At 42.2% G+C, this 14,953-nt stretch overlaps 1 protein-coding gene across 2 annotated transcripts in view; it reads left to right on the top strand.

The window, feature by feature from the left end:
• The first annotated feature begins 3,376 nt into the window (after nt 1-3,376).
• MAMDC2 (MAM domain containing 2) overlaps nt 3,377-14,953 on the top strand; it is a 96,920-nt gene continuing 85,343 nt past the window's right edge. For both annotated transcript variants that reach the window (XM_068271408.1, XM_068271409.1), the window contains exon 1: nt 3,377-3,483. In XM_068271408.1, the coding sequence (XP_068127509.1) occupies nt 3,444-3,483 (40 nt within the window). In that variant the 5' untranslated portion in view covers nt 3,377-3,443. The remainder of the gene's footprint in view (nt 3,484-14,953) is intronic.

Consider the following 14,953-nt stretch of genomic DNA (forward strand, 5'->3'; position numbering starts at 1 on the left):
GGCTGCATCTGTTCAGAGAACTTGAAAAATTCAATACAACTGTATCCTAACTCATGAAGCAGAGCATAAATCTACATAGAAAGATGCTTTCTAGCCATGGTGGGCCTGCAGCCTTCTGGGGCTCACCTGACAATAGCCCTGTCTAAGATATGGCCTTCAACATAAACGGCAGGTTCTCCATCCTGCCAGTGCAACTGTCATCAATAATATAGCCAAAAAGTGTTCCAAATGGCATCAAACCTTTAGAATCTATAGAGAAGTAATCAGTGCAGTTATACCACTGTCCTCAAGTTGACTTGTTTCAGTATCGCGATGAGTTGAAAACATCATGTAACTCAGAAAATCATTGAGGGGTAAGGAGTATGCCCTGCCCTCTCTATAAAAGCAATAGCTCTGATAGGTGTTGAGGGATGGATTGTAGACTTGTATAGCTTTTGCCACAGGCTGCTCTTGTAAAGAGATGTCATGTGCAGTCCCGTTTCTCGGGGCAGGCAATTTTTATTCCCTTATAGGGGGAAGCACCAAAGTTATGTTGGGCAAGTTTATAAAAAAAATTGTTTAAAATGTGAACTTACTGTAAAAAATTGCCATCTCTGGAAGAGTAGCTTTACCACCTAAAATGTTGCATAGTTATCCAGGTTAGAAAAAGACATATGTTATAACATAACAAAGCAAAAGTTCCACCTCACAAATCGCTTCCCTGACTGGATCAAAGTATGTTGTCCCTACATCTAGCAGCCATAGCTGTGGATGCCCTTCAAAGTTAAAGGAGTCATCAGGCAAAAAAAAAAAATTAGTTTCACTTACCTGGGGCTTCTACCAGCCCCATGCAGCCATCCTGTGTCCTGCGTACATTTTTACGCATTCCCGCTGGTGCAGGAACATTAACACATACATTTTTATGCGTTAGCGGTTCAACATAAAAATGTACGCGTTGAACCGCTAACGCGTAAAAGTGTATGTGTTAATGTTTCTGCACCAGCGGGAATGCATAAAAATGTACGCAATGCGGCCCGCCAACCCCGAGGTCGGCAAAAACTAAACTAGCTGACGGAGGGAGACCAGAGCAGCAGTAAGTGACTACAAGGGCACAGGATGGCTGCATGGGGCTAGTAGAAGCCCCAGGTAAGTGAAACTCATTTTTTTTGCCTGATGACTCCTTTAAGAAAGCATCCACACCCTTTTAAAGTGCAAGTATAAAATTTGCCCTAACTACTTCCTGGGGTAAGATATTTCACACATTCCTCCTTTCCTCCATGGCCTCAATTCACTAAGCTTTATCAAACACTTTATCGAACGTTTGATAATTTACCTCATGAGTAAAATCTAATTTTGAATTCACTAAGGTGTTATAGATTTATTGAACATTTTATCGATAAAACATTCAATACATTTATAACACCTTAATGAATTCAAAATTAGATTTTACTCATGAGGTAAATTATCAAACGTTCGATAAAGTGTTCGATAAAGCTTAGTGAATTGAGGCGTGTGTGTAGATCATGTCCTCTTGTCCTTTGTACAGACCTAGGGAATTGATAAAGAGTTAATTGGCCAAGCTTTTCTCTTGCCCTTGGATGTATCGTCAAGCTGGGTAATTTCTCCTCACAACCAAGGGTCACTAATATGGGTGCTCCACAAGGCTGCGTCCTGTCATAAATCCTGTTCTCCTTCTACAAAAATAACTTCACATCCAAGGCAAACACTGTTAAGGTCATCAAATTTGCTGACAGTACCACCATTGCTGAATTTCCAACCAAGAATGACAAGCAGTCCTACCATCAGCAGGTTGACAGAATATGCCACTGGTGTAAGGAGAACCATCAAGATGAACATCGACTTCAGGAAACATGCCCCCACCCAATTTACATTGATGGTACTGAGGTCGAAAAAGTATCCTGCGTCCATTTCCAATTACCTGAGCTGGAAGGCAAACACTGACTCTACCCAGAGGAAAGCCCAGCAGAGACTACTTTTCCTTTACCAACTGAAGAAGTTCAGTATGGCCCAGGTGCTTCTGATGAGCTTTTACACCGCCACTACTGAATCTGTACTCTGCTCGTCCATCCTGGTCTGGTACGCTGGCTCCTCCACCAGTAACATAGAGGAGACCTGTAGAGTGGATCATTGGAAAACCCCAACCCCTAACTTGACCTCCTCTACAACTACAGATTACGCTTCAGATTGTTGAGGATTGCAAATGACCGACCCTCACACCCAGGCCACCACTTCTATAGTCGACTCCCTTTGAGCCAAAGGTTTTGAGCCATCACCACCAGGACTTCAAGGCATAGGAACTCTTTTTTTTCCCTCTGCTGTTAACCTCTTGAATTCTCTCCCCACTCTCCCCCTCCGATGCCCCCCTTCCCTTTCCCCTTAAGGTTGTGGCTGCTGGCTTCTGTGATTGATAGACTGTCTAGGGAAACACTGTTTAGCTGTATATTGTCACCACCACCGCTATTGTGTTTTTGTCTTATCATGTATATTTTTACTTCTGCTCTGAGCCAAGTATGTGCCAAATCCAATTCCAGGCATCCAATGTGTGTACAGCAGTCCCCATCCTCCCTCGGCCAGCAATCCGCCTGGCAGATCGATTCGGCCGCCTGATGTCACTCCCATCAGCTCTCTCCCCCCTACATAGCAACAGAACAGTGTTGGCCCTGCAGTGCCACCTGAGGGATCGAGCACTCATCCCTGTAAGTGTGTATGTGTGTATCTTGTATTTGTGTGCAAGGCTTGAATCCTTTCAACTGTACATGTAGCCCTTTGTAGGTGGCCCCTACCACTGATTAGCCATCTAGAAACAGCACAGCCCTGCAATAAAATACTTTAAAAAATTTGACAGGAGGACACACACACATGCACGCACGCACGCATCAAGTACGCACACTATCAATGCGGACAAACACTACACAAGTCTATGGGGTCGCAGTGACCAGTGCTCAGAGTTGAGGGTATGTTGATTCCCACAGAGTACAGAGTAGTTATTTTAGGTTCAGAAATTGCTAAATGTAAAAATGATTAACATAAGATGAAAATAAATGCTGCATAAAAGTCAACTCCTTTAACAGTGTGCATCTATTACCCGCACCACAGAGAACCCACAGAGCAAATAATATGTAACCCCAAGAAAGTAGTGTAAATGGGCTGTGTTGGTATAATGTGATATCATTACAGTTCTCCTCATGTATTAGAGCAGTTTATATGATGTGACTTCTCCCTGTATGTCTGGAAGCTGTCAGGAGGAGCAGAGAGAGAGCTTCCCCCTCCCAGGAGTGATCTTTGTCTGTTTCTTCAGCCTTCCCTCACTCCCCACCTTCCCTCCTCCACAAAGAGGGGACAGCTGCGCTCTATCCACAGCCTATCCTCGAGCAGAGCCAGGAGGCTCTCAGTGTAGACTTGCTAGTAGGTGCACACAGTGGTACCCTGTCTCCTGTGCTGTCATGTTGCTCCTGTCTCTTCCTCTGCTGCTTTCTCTGGCAGGTAAGTAGTACCACACAGGGGTTAAACCTGGGGGGTTTGTGCAGTGTGGAAACTTTCTCAGTAGTTTAGGAAAATGCATCGTCAGGTAAAAGAAGCTAGTTATACATGCAAAGTGGGGCTAAGTTACACCAAGTCTGGCAAGAGTCAGGACATGTTTAGAGAATCTAATCAGCCAGCATACTGGCTAAAGTTAACAGCCGGGCAGCACATGTGACTATGATTTACTGGGGAAGCCCTGCACTGTGCTGGATTCTGATTCAGAGCAGCTATCACTGAGGACTGGAATGTGTTTGACACTTGGTGAAACAAAGACATTGCTGGTTGATGTATGGTGGTATGACGGATATCATCCTGCCCTCTGCTCAGGGTCTCAGCTTTCTCCTTCTTAGCAGGACTCCTGTAACTTGCTGACCAGCACTCCTCACTGGCACATGTGAGGAGACCAGATAACTATCTGAATGATGTATGCTGGTACATACTTTGATGTCTTGTTGTATTGTTACACTATCTGAAATCACATTCATTTTGTTACATATGTTAAGCAATACATAACTGAGTAAAATGCTTCTAGTCTAAATACCGTTCTCTGCATTTTAATTCATTGCTTTGAATGAAGTTTTTTTATTTGTTGAATTATGTAAGATTGTAGAAGTACAGTGACACCTACAGCTCACAATAGCATTGCATTGTTAAGTGTGTAACTACTTTGAGGATGCATAAAGTGGAACTCCAGACAAAATAGTTTGCTTTAGATAAAATGGAAAACATTTACATCTGTCAGATTTTACTCCAGTTTTTTTGTCCCTATTGGGAATTGTACCTTTCAAAGTGACCCTTAGCTGAAAATAAACTGATGAGAAGCAACTGTATCCGTCCTCTTACTCCTAAAAAAAAATACTTTTTATTAAATCCTACAGTTTTATTTTATGTTTAAATGCTGAAAAAAATAGATTTTGTCTCAGCAAAAAATAACAGTCTTTCAAACAGTCTGACACAGTTCTAAGCCAAAATCTATGAGCTATGATTTTTTTTAGCTAGTCCCTGCACTCAGAAGCTTTTCTCTGCATCAAAGAGTTTTCTGTCCATAATTCCCTATCAGTGAGGGTTGTATCATTGGTGTAGTCCGACTAGGTCCCAACTAGAGAAACTCACTTGCATATCTGAATGTTTATCTCTTTCAGGTAGAAAAAAATGCCCAACCTAGTTATTTGTATGCTTAGTACTGTACATATCAAATATCAGCAAGTATTCTGGATCAGCACTGCAATTATTATAATGCTCTTTTATTGCATCGTATGGATGGTGGTGCCAATCTAAAATACTTGATGATCATTGCAGTCCCGGGGGTGCTGCGACTGAGGATTTGGGCACACCTGTTGCATGAATGCTTCCCTACCCTACAGCGTTTCTACTGGCATTGTATATACACATGTATGTCAAGTCACATCTCAGCTCAGGTACTCTTTAAGTTAGTCATACATGTGTTGATTGTATCCTGATATGCCAAGGCAATCATTCCCCATCCAACTGGAATTTCATTGAATGGTGATCAATTTCTACCCTTCACAATAAACTCAATTTCTATAGATTTCTATTGGCTGATTCTATCCAGATGATCAAAGCAGCCAGAGATTGATCAGAAAAATTGATGTATATGTGACCAGCTTTCTAAATAATTTTCCAAAGAAAGTGAAATGCAATTTGCGACATTTTTTTACTAGGCTAGGTGTATTGCATTGTAAAACTCCGCAATTTGCCTTAAAGTGGTCTGAAAGCCAGCATTTCTACTTTGCTCAAAAACATTCCTCACAGCTTGAAAGCTACGATCCCAGAAAAAAATTATAGTGGAATATCACTGAAATGGTTAAATAAAGCACTTTCTCCTGCTATTCAGTTTCAAATTCGCATCCAAACTGGAGATAACAGTATATTTTTTACTTGTTAAACACACATGTATTAACACTGGAACGTAAACAAACACTCTCTGAGAAACCGTCTCTGCTTCAGGCACACACAGAGTTTAGCTCCTTAGAAGATTTAAATACATAATAAAAAGCAGTTATAATAGAAAAAGAATAAAATGCAATGCCAGCTATCAGGGTAAGAAAAACTACACTTTGGAAACTTGTAATTTGTAAACAGACAATGTTACTTGTGCACAAAAGCAAATATGATAACTGTATGAGTAATAAAAAGTAGGAAAACACATTTTTATTGAATGTTATGTCAGAGTTTCAGACCACGTTAATGTTTCTCCTGGTACTAGAAGTAACAAAGCAAGTGAGAGAACATATGTCAAGTGAGGACACGGACAACATTAAGATCTGAGAGATGTTCCAGCCCTTCCTTATGGTCTCCAAAACTAAAAAAAAGAATGTCTGGAGTTGCAGCGTAGATTAATTGCAGGATATTGGGTTGCTATTTCTATTCTGATATTGGTGTAATTCCATGATCCTTCCCTAACCTCAACCTCTGCTCTGCGTAACATTAACAGTGATTCCTTAGTAACCATGACTCGATTTGGCCTTGTGAATTCCTAAATAAGGATGGTTATCTTTTTAGCTTTGTGATGTGATGATTAAAGCCTCTGGCCCAGATTATCTACCATACAATGACTGTAGTGAACCAGTGATATACAAAGCTACGATACAACTTAAAACTACTGAACGATTTTTAGAGATGTATTTGGCCTTTGCTAGCTTTTGACCTCTTCACAACATATGGATCAGAAGTAGAATATTATTTTCTAGCTTGATATTTAATAATACCTTTTTCCAAAGAGAGACAAAGTTGGATGTACTGCCCAGTGTGCTAGGCCTTTGCTATTGAAATGTTAAGTTTGTTGATATTATTTACCTGCAAAAGGTTAGTGACCATGCAGAACATCGCATTCATCATCACATTCCTTGGCCACATTATTTTATAGTTAGGCGTGAAAGGCTCATTAGCACTTCTGATAGAAGTCGTTTGACATAAATTATCTAACCAAGGTAATCTGATAGGTCTTCAGGAAAATTCAAACCCATCAACCAACAAAAAAACCAATGAATGGCAAAAGTCTAAGGAGAAGAGGTTTCAGCATGTCAGGATTGTTCGAGGACAGTTGTTTCCTGTTGTCCATATGTAAAGTGACCCACAATGCACACCCAGTCTTTTGCTATAATGCACCTGCTCAATATGAACTCTAGTTGGCACCATGACCTTTCTTTTACATCATGCCTGTGCTACGCTGAGGTGAAAACAAAAGTCTCAAATAACTGTGTGTAGGCATGTCTACTGACAACACATGACCTTCATTGCAGGTGTGTATTAACCTCTTGAGGACTGCAGTGCTAAACCCCCCTAGTGACCAGGCAATTTTAAGTAAACTGTGCCACTGCAGCTTTAAGGCTAAGCTGCAGGGCCGCACAACACAGCACAAAAGTGATTCCCCCCCCTTTTCCCCCCACCAACAGAGCTCTCTGTTGGTGGGGTCTGATCGCCCCCAGATTGTTTATTTTTTTTTTACAAATATTTTTGTTCCTGATTTTATAAAAAAAAAGTATGTTCCTTTAACAGATTCCCTCCCTCCCTCCCTTCTTCCTCACAGCCAGCCAATTGTGGCAATCGGCTGTCATAGGCTTCTGCCTATGAGAACCGATCGCAGTGTCCCAGGGGGACAGCCGTGTCACACGGCTGTCCCCAGTACAACGCTGCTGCCGATCGATCACGCCGTCTAACAGTCTCCCAAGCGGCAACAGCTGCTCGGAGACTGAAGGCGGGGCGTCCTGCGCGCGATCTCCTGTTTTAGCTGGCCCCAGGACTTTATGCCAATCGGCGTTAGGCGGTCCTGGGGCTGCCGCCGCGGCCACGCCCATCGGCGTGACGCGGTCGGCAAGAGGTTAAGCTTTAGAAAATGGCAACTACCTTAAAGTAAACCTGAAGGGAAAAAAACTCTAGTTATTTACCCAAGAAGAGGGAAGGCCTTCCTGGTTCTCTGTCCGTGTCCTCGTTCCAGTGACAGGCTTCTGAAGTACTCGGGTCTTTGAGTATTCACAAAGACGAGCAGCTGTGTACTACACAGGTGCGAACACAGGGATCCTCTAGTACTTACGAAGACGAGTGGCTCCATACTACACAGGTGCGAGCGCAGACATGTGCATGCGCAGTACATAGTCACTCATCTTCAGAAGTTCTTAATGGATCTGAGTACTTCTAAAGACTGACATGAATTTTAAACAGAGACAATGGGGGAACAAAAGGGCAAAGAGAGGACTGGGGAGGTTTATGGAATCTAGAGCCTTTCCTCTCCATTCTTATGTATATGACCTGAAGTGAGTTATCATGCTATTTATGGCAAGTTCATTGCAATAGACATCTATGGACTGATGAGAACAGTGGGATGGTCACAGATGGCATGATTGAGTGTGGCCTAGTGTGAACCCCACCTTACAGTTTCTCCATCTACTGATTCTGCTAGTGTTAGAGGGTTTGTGCATCACAAGCCTCATGTGTTTATTTGAAAGGAAAAGTAGTTTTAAAATTCTGAGTGTTCCAAAAACAGAAAATCATATAAAAACCTAAATTGGGTTATTTTCATATGTCTTCTGAAACCCTGGAATAGTTTTTGTAGACATTCGGTGTGAACATTTATAAATAGAAATGTCACATACCATCTGAAAGTTTAAATATGAGATGCAGTAGAAGTAAATGTCTTGTAATAGTGGGTGGAAAAATAAATGCATATTCTAAGAAAAATAAAGTGTTTAAATCAACACTTTTTTTTGGTTCCAGAAGATTTTTAGTCATTGGTACAAGAGGAACTTTAGTTTAAATGAGATGAAAAAAAAATACTCAGATTTATATGTACATATAGGTGTTACACACCAGACAGCAAAGTAAACCTCATTTTGCAGATCTCAGTTACAAAAGTTGCCTGACTCAAGGTGTATATTGTCTTTAAAACTTGCTGGAGAAGATGTAAAAACAGCAATGTTGATGATAAATGATGTCCCCCTTACTCCCTCCATGGATAGTAGACGTGATAGACGTGGTGGCGTGCCGTGCACTCATCTCCTCTCACGCAGTTAGCATGTAGACAGGAAGACAGGTCGCCCACAAGGACGACATATTCAATAGTCTGTTAACTTTTCACCCCTCCCGCATAATCCTGTGATCAGTGACATCACTTCCTCAATTGTAATTACTACTTTCTATTTCATTAGGAGACACAATACTATACCCAGCTTAGGTGCTGCATTTTCCCCCCACCGCTGGGTTTAAATAAAGTGTCTGGCAGCTAGAGGGCTGAAAAAATTGAAAAAGGCACTGAACTGGTTCAGTACCACAGTCCTTTTGCCTCTGGCTCACATCCTGGTGCACTGATGGGGAACACCTAGTATGAGGGAGGGAAGTGTGCTTCCACTAAAATAAATAGGTACCTCTGGGACTCCTGTACTTCACATGATGTCGGCAGGCCACAACAAGGTGGGCAAGTAATGAAAGGTATGCTTGCTCCAGATTACCTGACACAACCAAAGCCAACCAAAGATTAGAAAATCACAGAGACTAATGCTAAGCGTAATCAATACAATGATTGTTTTAGTGAGCTGAAGGCTAACAATGTATTTATTTTCTATAAGTGAGGATTCTCCATTAAATTAATAGCAACTAAAGAGGGACACACCCATAATTCGAGACCCAAATGGTGCATTGAGCATCACAAAGACCATGGGCCTGCAATTTTCTCCATCTCCATCATTAAATAAGTCCCTGGGAAACCTCCACTCCCTCCCCAAAGCCACAAAGAACCTTCTTAACTAGTCTGGAGTGGACTATAGTCAAACCTTATACATGTCAATTATCAGCTAGCCTGGACTCCTGACTGTCATGCAATGTATCTCTGTACAACATGATCAGTTGGCCTCTTGGAAATAATGAGGTGAGAATTTGCTATATATCTACCGTAGATGCAAAATAATAATTAAAAAAAAAACAGTTTGCCTCTGACTTAAAACAAAAGGTATCTGTGATTATTCAGGGTGGAGGGCACATATGATGTCTCCCATGATGCATCACTGCTGAATATGCAAATTATCCATTGTTTGTCCCTGTTAAATGCACCTCTAGAACCTTAGCTTACAGGCAGGGCCGGTTTAAGCAGCAATGGGGCCCCAGGGCAAAATAAACCTGGGGGGCCCCCCCAACATATACCCCGGCACAAAAATCGGCATTAGGGGACCTTTTTTGCAGCTGGTATAGTCAGGGTGTGAAGTCCCAATCGGTCGGAGCTCCACATTCTGGCTATCCCAGCCTGCATGGGGGACAAGGGGTTAAAAAGTTTCAGGAAGGGGGACCCAACATAATTTTTTTTTTTAAATTCCCACACACTAAACATAAAAAAAAAATTGGAAAAATAGGAAAAAATCCCAGGGATCTTCATACAGCCATATTACGGCTGTATAGCGATCCCTGGCCAAAGCGCTGCGGCTGCGTATAGACACCCTGGAATCCCCGTCAGGAAATTTATTGCGCTTTCGTTTGATGCATGTAAAATGACACTACCGTTAGGTTTGCTACTAAAAGTGACATTTACCGCATTTAAAAGTATACTTTTTTCCTTCTAAACTTTAAAATCGATTTTCTCAAAAACTATAAGGTCTTTTTGAATAATTGTTTTTTCCTCTTATTCCTAATGATCTCCTTAACATATCCTGCAAATTTAGGGTTTCTAGCATTTAAGGTGGATTTGCTATTAACCATTAAAGTCGGCAGGTTTTTAAATGTATTTTTTTTCCTTTGAAACTTTAAAATCGATTTTCTCAAAAACTATAAGGCCGATTTGCAAATTTTTTTTTCCTCTTGTAGCCACTGGGGGCCCCTACAAGCTCTGGGGCCCCGGGGCAGCTGCCTCCTTTGCCTTAATGGTAGCGCCGGCCCTGCTTACAGGAACAAACACAGGATGATTTGCATATTCAGCAGTGATGCATCTTAGGAGACATAGTATTTTAGTAAGCGGGCTTTTTGGTCCTTTTTAGCCCTTTACACATTCCAATGAGTTCTGGTTCACCATAAGCTTGCTGGGCAATCTGTAACTATATATCTAAATACAGACATCCTCCCAACTACTACCTCCTAGATTTCAAGGCAGATGTCTGTGTAGAGTGACTGTAAATCTTAAATGATTCCTTTCCAGCATTTTTTCCTTTTCTTTTTCCCACAATAGCCTCAATTCATAAAAGGCTTTGCAGTAAAAAAATTCTGGGAGGGAAAATACCGCATTCAGTATTTTAGACCTTTGTGTGCTAATTCATAAAGATTTTCACAGCTGCCTTTGAAGTTCGGTAAATTACCGCAGCCCATTGAGTGGTACAGCAGAAGTGTGGCGATATCTCTCTTTTGTTACAAGCTGTAATTACAGTTCCCTGCACAGACTTATGCTGGGTACACATGGTGTGTTCCCGCACTCTATGTTCCGCTCGATTTCTGGCCGCTCGATTATTTCCGAGCGCATTTTGATGATTGTTAGGTCGATTCACATGTAAAGTATGCCAAATCATCCAAACGATCCATCGAAACGCGAATCGGACATGTCGGAAATAATCGAGCCGATGGGAATCGAGCAGCGCATCAAGTGCGGGAACGCACCGAGTGTATCCAGCATCACAGAGACTTCATCTCCCTGCACAGACTCACAGAGACTTCGGCTCCCTGCACAGACTCACAGAGACTTCGGTTCCTTGCACAGACTCACAGAGACTTCGGTTCCCTGCAAAGAGTCACAGAGACTTCGACTCACAGAGACTTCGGCTCCCTGCACAGACTCACAGAGACTTCGGTTCCTTGCACAGACTCACAGAGACTTCGGTTCCCTGCAAAGAGTCACAGAGACTACGACTCACAGAGACTTCGGCTCCCTGCACAGACTCACAGAGACTTCGGTTCCTTGCACAGACTCCCAGAGACTTCGGCTCCCTGCACAGACTCACAGAGACTTCGCTCACAGAGACTTCGGCTCCCTGCACAGACTCACAGAGACTTTGGTTCCCTGCGCAAACTCACAGAGAATTTGGTTCCCTGCACAGACTCACAGAGAATTCGGCTCCCTGCCCAGACAACTCACTGAGACTTTGGCTCCCTGCACAGACTCACAAAGACTTCGACTCACAGAGACTTTGGTTCCCTGCACAGACTCACAGAGAATTCGGCTCCCTGCACAGACAACTCACAGAGACTTTGGCTTCCTGCACAGACTCACAGAGACTTTGACTCACAGAGACTTCGGCTCCCTGCACAGACTCACAGAGACTTTGACTCACAGAGACTTCGGCTCCCTGCACAGACTCACAGAGATTTTGGCTCCCTGCACAGACTCACAGAGATTTCACTCACAGAGACTTCGGCTCCCTGCACAGACCCACAGAGACTTTGGTTCCCTGCACAGACTCACAGAGAATTCGGTTCCCTGCACAGACTCACAGAGACTTCGGCTCCCTGCACAGACTCACAGAGACTTTGGCTCCCTGCACAGACTCACAGAGATTTCACTCACAGAGACTTCGGCTCCCTGCACAGACCCACAGAGACTTTGGTTCCCTGCACAGACTCACAGAGAATTCGGTTCTCTGCACAGACTCACAGAGAATTTGGCTCCCTGCACAGACTCACAGAGACTTCGGTTCCCTGTACAGACTCACAGAGACTTCGGTTTCCTGCACAGACTCACAGAGACTTCGGCTCCCTGCACGGACTCACAGAGACTTCGGCTCCCTGCACAGATGGAGACTTCGCATTGTTAACACCTCACCAGAGGCGTCGGTAATTATCGTCTGACTTACCGCTTGTTGAAGGCTTTATAATTGACAATTGCTGACAATTTACTGACATGTGTTGGAGGTAATTACAGCCAAGTCGGTAATTTACCTCACTGCTCAGTAATTTCAGTTTTTCATGCGGTAACAGCCTTTATGAATTGACACTTTGCTAAGTGCTCTGGAAAGTCTGCTGTTTTCAGCATTACCGCTTTATGAATTGAGACCATTGATGAAGTAGACCCTGTGCAATTCCAGCAAAAAAAATACTTGCAGGTAGTGTGAGTCTTTTATCTCCTCAATATTGCATACAAGTTAATGGTAAATTCAATTGCAGCGATTCAGGAAAGACGCTGGGCGATGCCTAAGTGAGATACTGCACCTTTTTCAAGTAACTTTTTCTCCTAAGTTTTCCCCTGGGAGATAATCTTCTCTTTAAAATAATGTTTTGGGACTTTGCAATTGAAATAGTAGCAAAAAGCAATTGAAAAAGTTCTAACAAAGTTATTTTGAATATTTTCTTGTTTGCTTTAAAAGGCATTTTATTGACATGATGTGAAAATATCACCTAGGAGGTGATAAAAAAAAAAAGTTCAGGATAAAAGATCAGGATAAAAAGTTAATTGCATAGAGGCCACTGAGTCTGAAGCATTCTTGAGCACCATACATCTCATCTCGGCTCAGTATTTTGTTTCGATTTTTGATTTTATTTTTTAACTTTTTTGTTGAAACAAAATTTAGAAAAGACAAGTATCCCATCCTCTTTAATCCCTTCTCTCCCATTGCAGCCCCATCTTTAGAAGTGGAGGTAACTGTCTTATACATAGGTAGGGACTTATAGTGGAATCTGGAAGCCCCCTTTAATAATAATCAGGACTGTGGAGTCTGAGTCGAGGAGTTGAAGTTGGAGCAATTTTTAGCTAAATGAAGTCGGAGTCATTGGTTTCAGATACTGAGGAGTCGGAGTTGGATGATTTTTGTACTGACTCCACTGCCCTGGTAATAATGGGTCGTCCAGATGTCCACCCTTTCCAGGTAGATAGGTGAATGGGCGGTCAGTAATGAGAAGAAATATTTAAAATGGGAAAACTTGATTAATCTCTGTGTTTTGTTATTGTGTGTTTGCTCTAATTTATTATTTTCTGTAGTTTCTGTGAGATTTCTGTTGACTAATGCAATTTCCTATTTTAGATTTGTTACATTGTGTGAGGTATACCGCATTACTGGATGAGCCACAGCAAAATTAAAGGCTTTTTGCAGAATTTACTTTTGCATGATTTACTTTAATTGTTAATGTTGGCAAAACCAGGGTGAATCTTCCAAATAAGTAATTTGTGTTATGCTAAGTACACACCATACAATTTTCTGTTAGATTTTAAAGCCCCCTCTACATCATTCAATTCCAGGCGCGATCGATCAAAGTCGATTAGATCGATTAAATCCGACATGTCCAATCGGGATTCGATCGATCGTGTGATCAATTTTGGCTAGTTTTCAATGCAAATCGATCAAACGATCGATCAAATCCCAATCGAACATGTCGGATTTAAATGATTTAATAGAATTCGATACAATCGAATTCGATCAATCGCGCCTGGAATTGAATGGTGTAGAGGGGGATTAAGATTTACCTGCCAGATAGATAATTTCCAACATGATTGAAATTATCTATCTAACCATCTATCTGCCTAACAATTAGACATTGTTCTACTCAGCAGGAGATAACCAGAAGACAATGCCCCAGAGATAATGACCAGCCTCTACAGAAAATAATCTAACAGAAAAATCTAACAGAAAAATCTAACAGAAATTTGTATGGTGTGTACTAGGCATTAGAAGCCATTGAATTGCCTAAAGGCCACAAGAGGGGGCCCTGGGAAGATTTTGTTTATAGTGTAATCAATGGCTATGAATGGTTGCAGCTTTATAATCATTTGTTAATCTCTTCAGGCACCTTACCGTGGGAAACTACTAGTGGTTTACATTGTAGCTGTTTTTCTGTTTTGTGATTTTCCCCTGGATTGCCAATGCTATATCTAGGATTGTGTTGATGGTTTTGGTGGCCTTATTGCTGGAAAGATTGTAACAAAACGCTAAAACTGGCTATGTACTATTTGATTTTATTTTTGAGTGATATAACAATCAACATTGATATTATTTTACAGCTGACTAAAGACCAACATTGCGGATCAGTCTTTACAGCGATTTTAGCCCTTAGGGCTCTTTCACATTAGGGCAGATTTTGTGCGTTAACGCAAACGGCAGCCATTTGCGTTAACCAAGGTAAGATGAAAGTCCATAGACTTTCATTTTACCTTTCACACCCGACGCTGCGTTTCGATGCGTTGCGGTTCCAACGCACCCGGGCGCAGTTTTTCATCCAACGCACCCGCGAGCCGGCGTTTTCCGTCGGGTTTAATTACCAGCTACCGCCGCTGATTGCGTCGCACCGCAGATACCCGACGACACGCCGCAGGCAGACAACGCGTGCAGGAGAATGGCTCCTGCACGCGTTGTCTAATGTGAAAGAGCCCTTAACCCTTTCGGGACCGAAAAACTCTGGCCCTTTAAGGACCAAGGCTGTCCATTCCTTATTCTGTACCGATGATTACTGTGATTGGCTTGCAGTAATCACAGGGTAAATGCAGAAGATCTGCTGTCACTGAGACAGCAGAGCGAGT

This window comes from Hyperolius riggenbachi, chromosome 1, assembly GCF_040937935.1.
Source record: "Hyperolius riggenbachi isolate aHypRig1 chromosome 1, aHypRig1.pri, whole genome shotgun sequence".
Classification (NCBI taxonomy): domain Eukaryota; kingdom Metazoa; phylum Chordata; class Amphibia; order Anura; family Hyperoliidae; genus Hyperolius; species Hyperolius riggenbachi.